General features: G+C 49.3%; 1 protein-coding gene across 6 annotated transcripts in view; it reads right to left on the reverse strand.

Moving 5' to 3' along the window:
- AFF3 (ALF transcription elongation factor 3) overlaps positions 1-12,944 on the reverse strand; it is a 631,738-nt gene that overhangs the window by 48,457 nt on the left and 570,337 nt on the right. For all 6 annotated transcript variants that reach the window (XM_059891654.1, XM_059891653.1, XM_059891652.1 and 3 more), the window contains 2 exons: positions 12,602-12,788; positions 4,112-5,215 (listed from right to left, as the gene is read on the reverse strand). In XM_059891654.1, the coding sequence (XP_059747637.1) occupies positions 4,112-5,215; positions 12,602-12,788 (1,291 nt within the window). The remainder of the gene's footprint in view (positions 1-4,111; positions 5,216-12,601; positions 12,789-12,944) is intronic.

Consider the following 12,944-nt stretch of genomic DNA (forward strand, 5'->3'; position numbering starts at 1 on the left):
TCCGGTAGATTTCATGAGGGGAGCTGAGTGTAAGGCTTAGTGTAAATGATGCTTCATAAGTTAAACTTAAAAAGTCCACGGATAGTAAAATTACTTCAATATAGATTATGAATTATACATGTCTCTGTTTTTGCACATCTCTATTGACATATGCCTGTATAGCTCTATGTATTTCCAATCTCTATACGTTTATCAATTTGTATCTCTGAAACACCTCTCTCTCTTTCTTTATATCAGCCTGTCCATTTATCCATCAATCTCCAGATGACTGATTGATTTACTCATTAATCAATTAATCACCTGGGAGATTGATGGATAAATGCATCTGACAAGTAATGAGGAGGGCAGGATATGCAGAGGAAAACAGAAGGAAAAGAGGGGCAGGTGTGTAGCGAGCTAACCTGTATTACTAAATTATATCATTTAAACCCAACAACATCCCTGTAAAGATGTCACCAGTTTACAAATGAAGAAACTGAAGTACACAGAAGGGAAGGTCACCTGATTGAGGTCACCTAGGAGGTCAGGGCTGACTGCATGATTTGTGGGGTTCAGCGCAAAATGAAAAGGCTACGCCCCATGTTCAAAAAGCTGGAGAAGATGCTTGATGTCAGTCTTGATGATGGTTTTCAAAAGCAAAAGCAACAAAAGCAAAAATAAACAAGTGGGACTATGTTAAATGAAAAAGCTTCTGCAAAGCAAAGTGAAAGTCGCTTAGTTGCATCTGACTCTTTGTGACCCCACGGACTATAAAGTCCACGGAATTCTCCAGGCCAGAATACTGGAGTGGGTAGCCATTCCCTTCTCCAGGGAATATTCTCAACCCAGGGATCAAATCCAAGTCTTCGGCACTGCAGGCAGATTCTTTACCAGCTGAGCCACCAGGGAAGCCTGCACAGCAAAGGAAACCATCAATAAAATGAAACGGCAATCTACTGAATGTAAGAAAATATTTTCAAATAATATATCCAAGAAGAGGTTAATATTCAAAACACATAAAGAACACTTGCAATTCAACAACAAAGAAACAAACAAAAAAATCTGATTGAAAAACAGGCAGAGGATTTGATTAAATATTTTTTCTAAAGAAGACATACAGATGGTCAACAGGCACACGAAAAGATGCTCAGCATCACTAATCATCATGGAAATGCAAATCAAAACCACAATGAGATACCACCTCACACCTCTCAGAATGGCTGTCATCAAAAAGACTAGAAATAATACATGTGTGAGGATGCGGAGAAAAAATCTCACTTCTGGGTATTTATCCAAAGAAAACTGAAAGACTGATTTCAAAAGACCCCCACCTTCACTGCAGCGTTATTTACAAAAGCCAAGACAAGGAAACAGCGTAAATGGCTATGGATAGATAAGGACATTGTGGCATATGTATGTATACAACGGAAGAAGGGAGTCTTGCCGTTTGCAACAACACAGAATGACCTGGAGGGCACTGTGCTAAGTGAAATGAGTGGGATGTGTGTGTGTTAGTCACTCAGTCTTGTCCGATTCTTTGTGATGACAAAGATGACAAAGACCTTAGGATCTCACTTAAATGTGGAATCTGAAAACCAAAACCAAACCACTCTGGGGTGGAGAGGGGGGTACAAAATGAAGGGGCGAAGCAAATAAAAAAGTACAAGTCTCCAGTTATAAAATGAGTAAGTCATGTGGATGTAGTGCAATACTAATAAGCAGCCTGGTGAGTATGGCTCATAATACCGTGGCACACATTTGAAAGTAGCTCCACTCCAGTACTCTTGCCTGGAAAATCCCATGGATGGAGGAGCCTGGTAGGCTGCAGACCAATGGGGTCTTGAAGAGTCGGACACAACTGAGCGACTTCACTTTCACTTTTCCCTTTCATGCATTGGAGAAGGAAATGGCAACCCACTCCAGTGTTCTTGCCTGGAGAATCCCAGGGACGGGGGAGCCTGGTGGGCCGCTGTCTATGGGGTCGCACAGAGTCGGACACGACTGAAGCGACTTAGCAGCAGCAGCAGGAGATCTTGAAAGTTCTCACCAGGAGAAAAAGAAATTTGTAACTAAGTATAGTGATGGATGATAGCTGGACTGATTGTGGTCATCATTTTGCAACACATGTAAACCAATATTGAATCATTATATTGTATAACTGAAAATAATATAATGTTATGTCAACTATACCTCAAAAAAAAAAAATAAGCGGTAAAAGGGTAACATTATAAAGTACTGAAGTCAGGAACATTTTCCTGTCTTGAAACTGGTCTCTTAACCTGTCAGAGAAGTGTGTTTATTTGCTGCTTTACATTGTGCTCCTGGAAGCATGGGGATGCTTGGCACGCGCTGACTCTCCCGAATGCCAGGAGTGCCAGCCTGAGATTGGGTGCGCCCATGCAGCCCAGCAAATGGTCTCCGCCACCTGCCAGCTGTGGGTCGCGGGGTGAGGAACTGCAGCCAGGCACCACCCCTTCCCCAAGGCCAACTGGCAGTCTCTCCTGGGGGACCCCTCAGTACCTGGATTGAGGGCAGGGAGGTGCTGATCCTGACCCCAATCCTCACTATGCCTGTGCCTTGGTCCCTGGATGGGGCTGCAGAAAGGGGAGGCTGCTCCCGCCAGGAATGCAAAGGGGCCACAGGGCAGGCAGAACCCATCCTGGGGAAACGGGTAGGGGTGGGACCAGGCATGTTCTGTTGTCCCATCACCTTCTCTTGCAAAAGACGGATTCAAAGATAAAAGGAGAATTCCAAGATGGCAACCACAGGCATTAAATTCTGAGCATGGAGTCTTCTGAGCAGGGGGCCGTGAGGCAAAAGTACTACACAAATCTCCAGCTGGTTTATTATTGGGAGACCCTACAGCCAGAGAACTGACTTCATTCCCAGCTCTGTCCTTTCTCACCTATATGACCCTAGGGCAAGTCACTTTAGGCTCTGTGAGCCTCAGTTTCCTCATCTGTAAAAGGGGCATGACAAGAATATTTGCCTCAAAAGTTGTAAGGATTTTATAAATGATTTAGCATCCCTTGTGGGGACATACACATGAGTTAACAGTTGTGAATGATTTTGTCCCAAACTGGGGCCATCCATTATGACTATAATCTTTGGTTTGTTACCCACTGAGTTTTTCGCTATGGTCCTAGTCACTTTTGAAGATGTAGTAACAGGAGGGGGTAAAGATTCTCAGAACTGGTTTTAAATTATGATTAAGTGATTCTTGTGCTCAAAAATTCTTCAAAAACATCTGAATGGCCAAGTGTTTGGGTCTACTTCTAGACCCTCGTCCAGCTCTCCCTGCACTTAAGTCCCTGCCTGCCTCACTCTGTTCAATCCCTCTCTGTTCAGCTGGCTTCCTAGCTTTGGCAGCGAATCCTCTGATTACTCAAAAGTCCCTCCTGCTTAGGGCCCTGTTCCCAGCTCGTCTCTACCACAAAGTCCTTCTGCTCAATACCATGGGGAGCACCAACCTGTGGCTCCCTAGTCACAGCCTTACTCAACTCTATGAGGCAGCTGACTTCTTAAGTCAATGAATGACCCCACCTCTTCCAGCAAAGAATGGGGTTCACCTGTGTTTAGTTTTCCTCACTGGTCCATCCTTCTAGCTCATTCCCTGAAGACATTCAGTGAAGATTTCCCAATTGCCTACTTCCACATGCAGTGGGACAGGCCTTAATTATCTATCACATGGGAATAATAGCTGGTCTTCCCACAATGGGCGGTTCTAAGGATGTTGAGTTGAGTTAATATGTGTCAAGTACTTATACTGGGCTTCCCTGGTGGCTTAGATAGTAAAGAATCTGCCTGCAATGCAGGAGACAAGGGTTTGATCCCGGGTTGGGAAGATGCCCTGGAGAAGGGCATGGCAACTCACTCCAGTATTCTTGCCTGGAGAATCCCATGGACAGAGGAGCCTGGCAGGCTACAGTCCATAGCGTTGCAGAATGTCAGACTTAGTGACTGAAGCGACTTAGCAGGCTCCTATGAGCTTATGTAAAGTGCTCTATGAACGTTTGCTGAAGAAGGACACATAAACCCCTGCTCCTGGAACATTCCAGACCAGTGGACCTGCCCACAAGTTAGGGGCCCTCCCTCCCACTGCGCCTTTAGCCCCTCAGGTTTCCAGGCCTACCTTGCGTTTCCTCTTGGATTTTGGCAAGGTCTTTTCCACGGGCGCCTCCGATGCGTGGCTCGGGGGCGCGCTCTCAGAGTCCTTGGCTGCCGGAGCACTCAAGACCCCCGGCTCCTGGGGCAGGTGTTCCGGGATCCTGGACAGAAGTGTCAAGTCAATTTTGACCCAGAGTGACCGGACCTCGTCACTGTCCTTCAACGGGGAGAGAAGCTCGTTGCGGCCGAAGGGGACCAGTGTGTAGAACTGCTCCTCCAGCTCCTTGGCAATGTCGCTGGTGGTCCTGGCGTTGATGGAGCCCACGGGAGCGCGGGGGCCGCCGCCGCTGATGCTGCTGGGAGCCTCCTTCAGCCTTGGGTCGTTCCCGGAGGCAGCGGCAGCGGCGGCGGCGGCGGCCACGGCCTTGGACAGAGGGTAGTCCTCCTGCTCCGACTCCAGGTCCGAGTCCGAGGAGGAGGAGGAAGAGGACGACTCCGTCTCGATGAACTCCTTGGACTTGGGGACGATCCGGCTCAGCCCCCGAGTGCGGCGCTTCTCGCAGGTCACGGCCGAGCGCAGCTCCTTGCGGTGGTTGGTCCTGCTGTTGCCGCAAGGCCGGGGCTTGGGGGGCTCCGGGGGAACCCCCGTGCTCGCCCCCAGCGCCTCGGCAGCTACGGGCTCCTCGGGCCGGTGGCCGCTGTCGCCGGCCGAGGTCCTCTCGGTGCGCCGGGTGGGCTTCTTGCCCGCGGACCTCCGGGCAGGTGCGGGCGCGCTCTCGGCGGGCGCACCAGGCACCGCGGGCGGCGGGGCGGCGGCGGCGGTCACGGCCACGGCCACGGCCGCGGGCGGGGACTTCTGCTTCACCCCTTTGCTCCCGGGGGCCTTGTTCGCGGTCCTGGGCCTCTGCTCCTCCTTGCAGGCGCCCTTGATGTCCTTGTCTCTCAGGCCGGGCGGGCAGACGTCGGGGAGCTTCCCGCAGTCCTGCGTGTCCTCCTTCACTGGGGTGTAGTACTGACTGCTCTCCGGCCCGTGGTGGCTTTCATTTTGGATCAGGACAGGGGGCTTGTGGTGATTCACTTTGTTTAGCCATTTATCCAGCTGCCACTTGTTAGAGGACGCTGGTTCCGCCTAAAAGCAGAAAACCGGCAACAAACAAAACATTGTTTAGGACAGACTCACTTAGATGCGCCTGGCTGTTTTTCTCTTGACTTGCTGCTCCTCTAGGCATGTGAGCAGAAACCTGATGGGCTGGAAACTCAAGGAACATGGAAGCCGTAGGTATGTGTAGCATCAACAGGCACACAGGGTGGCCACCCACAGGGCTTCCCAGGTGGCTCAAAGGGTAAAGAACCTACCTGCCAGTGCAGGAGACCCGGGTTCGATCCCTGGATTTGGGAAGATCCCCTGGAGAAGGGAATGGCTACCCACTCCAGTATTCTTGCCTGGAGAACTCCATGGACAGAGGAGCCTGGCAGGCTGCAGTCCACAGGGTCGTAAAGAGATGGACATGACTGAGCGACTGACACTTTCCTGGTACCCCACACTGAAATGCCAGTGCAGCAGTTTGAGAAATGAGAGGACCCCCCTATTCCTCATTAGGACCCATTTCCAGCACTTTTGAGTGTTATACAGTGTATATTTTTTGTATTTATACAGACATGCATAAACTTCAGAGCCCATGAAAGTTAACTGGGGTGTAGTTAGGAGACCTTGGGTGTTGAAGCACACATTTTTTTGGTGAGACTTGTAATTTGGGGAGAAATTCGAAAAGGGGGCTGAGTGGACCCTGCTGGACTTGGTTCATCCATCCTCAACCCGCTTCCATCACACTTTGTCCGAATTGTTTCAGACAAGGAGGTGACAATGAAAACCTCTTCTGTAAACAGTTTTGCTAAATTAGAGCAAATCCTGGGCATTCCAGGTGTTAAACTCTGACCCACAGATTGGCTCTGGGGGAGAGGCGAGGCCAGTGAATGCCCTGTAACAGAAGGTCAAAGGTCATGTAGACACATTTTGGGGAGAGAATAGTTTGCATAGTTTGCATTTACCTCTCTAGGGATCTATGTCTTATTGAAAGGTTAAGAACCAATTCTCTTACAGGGAGTAAATGTTGTTGATTTCTAATAAAAGTCCATTTATCCAGCCTCTCTGATTATTAGTAGAAAAGAGGTATATTGATAAGTACAGAATTTTGTTGTTGCTGTACAGTTGCGAAGTCATGTTTGACTTTTTGGCAACCCCATGGACTGTAGCTGGCCAGGCTCCTCTGTCCATGGGATTTCCCAAGCCAAGAATACCACAGTGGGTTGCCATTTCCTTCTCCAGGGGATTCTCCTGACCCAGGGATTGAACCCACGTCTCCTGTATTGCAGGTGGATTCTTGACCGCTGAGCTACCACGGAAGCCGCATAGAACTTTAGCTAGAATGTTTTTAATTTGTGAGATGGGGGAGAATTTTGGCGTGATTAAGGTGATGTATGTTTCCTTCCCTATGTCCTCCACTCTATAAATTCATGGCTTCTGATGATTGGGTGAGTTGGGGGTGGGGTGGGGTGGGGGAACTAGATACCACCCAGAATAAAGAAGAATGGCTTAGCTTTGCATTTCGTATTGGTTTGTTAAAGCCTAGAGCAAGTCAGGCTCCCTTGCAGGAGAAAAACACTGTTCTTTAAGATCATAATTTCTGAATGCTTGCTTTCAAGTGTCAAGATTTGGTTTTCAACAAAGAGATTGGTGTTAAGAGGAGAACTTGGGGCACTGCCTCATGCAGAAAGGATCCTGCGGCAGGGCGGTGAGGCGCGAGGAGGGCAGGCAGTGCTCTAGACCCAGGGGTCCTGGCTGAGTCTGGGGCACGGCTCAGGGAGACGGAAAGCCTTTAGAGGGCCACAGGGCCTGGGGCCACAGAGTGTGGACGTGAGCACTGCAGCTGCGGCAGGGGCTGCGGACAGTCTGCTGGCTCCCTCCAAGCAGACGAGACCAACTGCACTTCAAGGAACCGCAGCGCAGGGTGTCGAGGGACTGGGAGCGACAAGTGACCGTAAGCAGAAAATGACCCTGCAGCACATCAGTGATCACTCCACTGATTAAATCCTCCCTTTGCTGTGAAGGCGCCCTCCGGGAAATCTTAATGGGAGTCTCCTTGTGAGGCATTTCAGCACGGGGATCCCAGGCCCTGCTCCTGGGGCCATGAGGATCGAGGAGCATCCCCATGGGGTACAAGTGTGGAAGGGGACTCTCTCGTGACCCTGATGGGGAGCCTGGGCTCTGACTTGATGTTCTGCTTTTCTTGTTTTTATGCCACCCATAGGCCAGGACTCCTGAACAAGAGGCAAAAAACCAAAATGATAAAATCTTGTTTCACGCCTCTGAGTTTTATTTTGTAAATTCTGACCTCGCTTCAATGTGGCACCTGCAGAGACAGGGAACAATGGAGCCTGCAGAGCCCACCTGACCTGGTCCATCCTGCGACAGTGAAGTGATGGAGGAAGCAGGGTGGCAGGACATAGAATGGCTTCTTTGCTGAGGGGGAGCTCTCGCCTGCCCTGAGGGGAGCTCAGTGTGACGAAAGGCTACTTTAATTAAAAAATTATTTTATCCATTTTGGCTGCACCGGGTCTCAGCCGCAGCACTCGGGAGCTTCAATTTTTGTTGCGGCACGTGGGATCTTCAGCTGGGGCAGGGATCTAGTTCCATGACCAGGGATTGAACCCGGGCTCCCTGCTTTGGGAGCTTGGAATCTTAGCCACTGGACCCCCAGGGAAGTCCCCTGAAGGCTAACTGGCGGCAAACACATTTATGGCTTTGAGGTTGTCTCCTCCCCAGCCCCGTTTCTCTCTGACCCCAGGCTGGGTCAGTGACTTCTGTGCCTCAGCTTCCCCAGATAAACGGGGCCCAGTAATGTGAGTGGATGCTGAAGGCGCCTTGCAGAAGGGGGCACACACTGGACCAGGTGGACACATTTATGGCAGCATCCGCCACTTACCACCCCCTACCCCCTGGTCATCCTCGTCCCCGCCGTCGTGAGCCTTCCACACCTCACATCTCTTACATGCGAGGACACAGATACCTGCCTGGAGCCAAAACACGGCGACTCACAGGGAAACTCCCACTAAACCTCCCCTGGGGGAGTCTTCACAGTGAGGGGAGGATGTAATCAATGGAGTAAGGGCCCGCTGCCCCATGTGCCGCAGAGTCATTTTTTCTGCTCTTCACAGCCAAAGAAATCAGGACCATTTTCAGTACACTGCTAAATTATGTTCCCTTTCTCAAGGATCTACAATGACCTCCTCTTGCCTCCCGAACAAAATCCGAACTCCTCAGGCAGCCATCATCTTACAGGCATCTTTCCTTGCTGGAACACCCACAGTGTGCTCCCACATCACATGTATCATCTACTTTAATCCATAGATAAGAGATACTATCAGCCTTAGTTTTTAGATGAGGCTCAGCGAAGTTAAGTAACATGTCCAAAGCTGCAGAGCTACAGGCACCAGCAAGACTAAACCCAGGCTTGTCACAGTTGAGAGACCAGATTCCCTTAAGCTCCCATTACTCTCTGGGGAAGCCTCATGAAAAGGGGACCTTGTTTCACTTGAGAAATGTCAGGTCTTCAAATGATAGAATTTGATCTGACTTTTGGAGAAGACACCACTAACTCTCCAGATAATACCTGTTGCCTTCCATTATCCTTAATGGCATCATCTTTTGATATCCATGTCTGTTTCATGTATATGAATCTTGTGTCTTCAACAAAGCCAAACACTGCTTTCCGGCAGAGGCCAGGTTTCTGCTGCTTTGTATCCCTCGCAGGACCGTAATAGGTGACCGTAATAGGTTAGAGGGGCAGCTTGCTATGACCCTGTTGCTACTAATGACTCACGATGAGCTGCCTCTCCCTGTTTGTCACTTACTCCTCAGAAAAACCTCACAGATTAGACAGTAGGAGATTATCTGCCATTTTGGAGATAAAACTGTGGCCAAGGAAGCTTAAACAGCCAAGAATTAGGTGGCAGGGGAGGAGGGCAGACTTGGGGCTCGGAGCTCCTTGCCTGGCAGGCTGCTGCCTCTGGTTTACTGTCTGAGCCATCCACTGGGCTTCCGCCCAGCGCTTTTGCTTGTTTGCTGGCTTGCAGTGTGCATTTCCAGCCAGGACTCTCCTCTCTGATCAATCTTCCCTCTGATTCATGCACAAGCTCTCCAGGGTATACTCTAGTCTCTATTTCATCTACAACCTTCAGGGCACCCACTGCCACATACCCCATAGATGCCTAATTAAGGAGAAGCTTGTTGAATCCATGAATAACTTGTATTTTTGAAGATTTTCAAGAATGATCTAGGGCAGCATTTTCCAAAATGTGCTTTTAGCCCATGAAGAAAGCCTACCATGGTTGGACATATTTGGGAAACACCACAATGGAGAACGCTGTTTACATGAGTGATGTTGAGGGCTGAGTGATGCCCTGCAGTAAAGAAACGGGTGAAACCCACTTTATCCTGGCTCTTCTCAAAATCCTGTGACCAGGGACCACCCTGGGGGCCCAGTGGATACTACTCTGTGCTCCCATTGCAGGGGGACCAGGTTTGATCCCTGGTCAGAGAAGTAGGTCCGACATGCTGCAACTAAGAGCTCCCAGGCCACAGCTAAAGATCCCACGTGCAGTCAAATAAAGTCCTGTGACCAGGCTCTTTCTTGTTCACACAGCAAGCTGTCCCTTTACTTGGAACACTGGTCTAAGGAGCTCTGTGTGCTGCTGTAAATGTGCTAATGGAAGGGCAAAATGCACTCCCCCCCCCAACCCCTTCCTGCTCCCTGGTCAAGCTCTGGGATGAAAGGATGTCCCAGACCAAGAAAGAAGAAAGAACTCAAATGAAAAAAATTAGTCTGATGACAAGCAAGCAAACCTCAGGCCACAGAGACTGAATCCAGTGTCTCTTCCATGCCCACTTGCAGACTAGGGGTTATATTCCATGGTGATGCATGTGAAAGGCAGTGGCTTTCTACAACCAGGGCCAGAAACACAGCTTGGATGAGACTCAGGAGAGCCAAGCAGGTGCCCAGTACTGGCACGTTGAGGGGCAGGGTGCAGGATGCAGGTGTCTTGGGACATCATGAGGATCTCCTGCTCTCATATTAGGACATTTCTGAAAGGGGAAAGGAGGGCCAGATACGTTTTGCTGCAAAGCAGCAGAAACAGGTCTTTGCGGTGGAATGGGAGGTGTGTGGCTATGAAGAGCTGGGTGGTCCTGTGGGGGACAGGGAAACGGGTCTCACTGCTCTCTGTCAGGGGACCTGGGCCAGCTCAGGGCAGAGGAGAGCAGGGCTGCCGTAGAGTTGGCCCTTAATGCTTCCTTCCCTCTTTTTAATGTTCATTCTGCAAACTCATTGTAATTCTTTTTTTTTTTTTGATAAAATCTTTGGCCATGCCACATGGCTTGTGGGATCTTAGTTCCCCAATGAGACACCAAACCCACAATGTTCTTGGCAGTGAAAGCACGGAGTCCTAACCACTGGACCGCCAGGGAATTCCCTCTTTGTATTTCTGAAGGGTGTGTGTCTGTAGTCGTCTTGGGAAAGAATGTTAAAAAAAAAAAAAACAAGCCCAAAACCCCTTACTTTTATTCCAAGGAGTACATTCCTTTCCAGCAGAGAGAAGTCACATGCTCTGTGGCTACACCTGTCACTTCTGCACTCCCTCTGCAAGGAGAAGCCAGAAGTCGAAACCTACCCGTGCCTCAGGCAACTTAAACTCTAAGGCCGGTGTTAGCAGCTTCCCCTCCTCCTCCTTCTCCTCCTCCTCGGCTGGGGGCTCTGATAGCTGCCAGAAGAAACGTCAAGTGCTTCCTTTCATCATCAAGGAGTTCAGGTCTTTGTAATTATTTCAGTGACATTTAGAGGGAGTCTGCTCAAAGCCCTTTATAACCGTGCTTCTCTGAGGCTGGTTTCAGCCTCATCTAGAAACTCCAGGAGTCACATTTCAACATGCAAATAATATTCAACATTCCTGAATTTAACCTTCAAAGTCACAAAGAGCGGGGATGGGGGCTCTCATTCACAGACCCTGAGGCTTTTAATCCACCACCACTGTCCCCCCTCGGCCCTTTTAATGTCCCTGGAACCCAGTTTTTTCTACTACATATTCTGGAGGTTTTCAACAAATCAGATCACAAAGCTGGCTCTGAAGAAGCTTAGTTAATGCCTCTGTTTTGTTTTGTTTTTTGCTTGTTTGTTTCAAATTATTCTCATTAGAATATCAAGTCTGTGAAGACAGGAATCTTCTTTGTCAGATCATTGCTGTCTCCCAGGGCCAAGCGTATCTGTGGCAGAAACTCAATATTTGTTGAAAAACCATAAATGAACAGATGAATGAATGAAATAATGGAGAAGGAATAATTTAGCTTCTGGGGAAAGTCAGGGTTATAGCAACAGATAGCTTTTATAGGTTAATGTTGCTAAGGGCCTTCCCCTTACTTATACAGGGAGACAGACAGACAGATCAAGAGAGATGGAGGGAAAGAGAGACATAGGCACACAAACTGGAAATGTGAGGCTGGTTGGCCCTTAAAGGTGCTCTCCTCTCAGCACCAAGGTTTGGACATGTGGGTTTGGTTCATTTTAGAGCTTATTTAGAAATTAGGGCCCCAAAGTGGTACAGAGGATTGCAGGCAAAAAAAAAAAAAAAAAATCCTATGACCCTCAGTAACGTGAAATGTCTTTACACTTAAGAAGAAGCCTATGTTGTTCCTTCTTTAGAAATCAAAGTTTACCCTTACCAATCCAGAAACTGGACAAATGTGTTCTCAGTCCTCTCTCAAGGATCCATGCTCTGAGTTACTATTTAATTTTCCCCTTTAAAGTAGAAATAGCAATGGGTTTTATCGGGACCATATCATGTTTTTATATGAGGCACCTAAATCTTCCACAGAGATACTCATCATACCTATAAAAGCTTTCATTATTATTTTCAGGTTCATGCTAATTTTTCTCTGTATATTTTCACAAAGAAAACACAGTTAAAAAGGTTTTATTTATACTTATAGCCCGTGTTCTTCTAATCTGTGACAAACTGCAAAAAGGTAAGATTCTAGCCATGTCTAATCCACAAAACTCCTTTCTCCATGATTTACAGGGGCTCACACTTCAGGTTGGAGCTCCCCTATCTGCTTATTGCCTCGCTGACCCCAATCGTCAGGTTATTTGCAGTCAGTGATGTTTACAGCATGTTTGGAAAGTTCTGGAAGTCAAGATAGAGATTTTGGACTGTAAGAGATGAAGTTTCTAGATCTCAAAGGAAGCTCTCTAGCTAGGAGCACTTTGAGGAGGAGGTTGGGGGAAATGAGCCCAAATCAATCCTGGCAGGATGCCTGGGAGCGGTGGCCTATACGGGTCACAGCAGCTTGCAGGCCACGGAGAGTGGGGGAGTGGGAGGTGTGAGAACCACACTGGGAGGAGGACTGACTGTGCTCCCCAGGGGAGAAGCAGGCAGGGGAGGCCCCTGGAGGCCCGCAGGTACTCACCTCGGGACTGGAGTAGTGGGGAGGCTTGCTGCCCTCGCTCTCGCTGGAACTGCTCTCTGTCTCCGAGTCGGACCCCGAGCTGCTCTCCGAGTCGCTGGAGGAGCTGCTCCCACTGCTGCTGCTGCCGCTGCTGCTGCCCTTGCTCGAGGGTGCGGAGGCCCTGCAGTCGGCCGGCTGGAGTCCGGCACTGCCCACCCGCGAGGAAAGAGAGGGAAGGGAAGCCGAGTGAGCAAACACGGAAGCGCCGCTGAGCGGGCTGGCGGGCACCGGAGGCGCACAGCCAGCACATCTGCCAGCCGTCACCTGGATGGAGCTGGCAGACCCACCAGCAAGGTCACAGCAG

The sequence above is a fragment of the Bos taurus genome, chromosome 11 (assembly GCF_002263795.3).
Source record: "Bos taurus isolate L1 Dominette 01449 registration number 42190680 breed Hereford chromosome 11, ARS-UCD2.0, whole genome shotgun sequence".
Taxonomy (NCBI): domain Eukaryota; kingdom Metazoa; phylum Chordata; class Mammalia; order Artiodactyla; family Bovidae; genus Bos; species Bos taurus.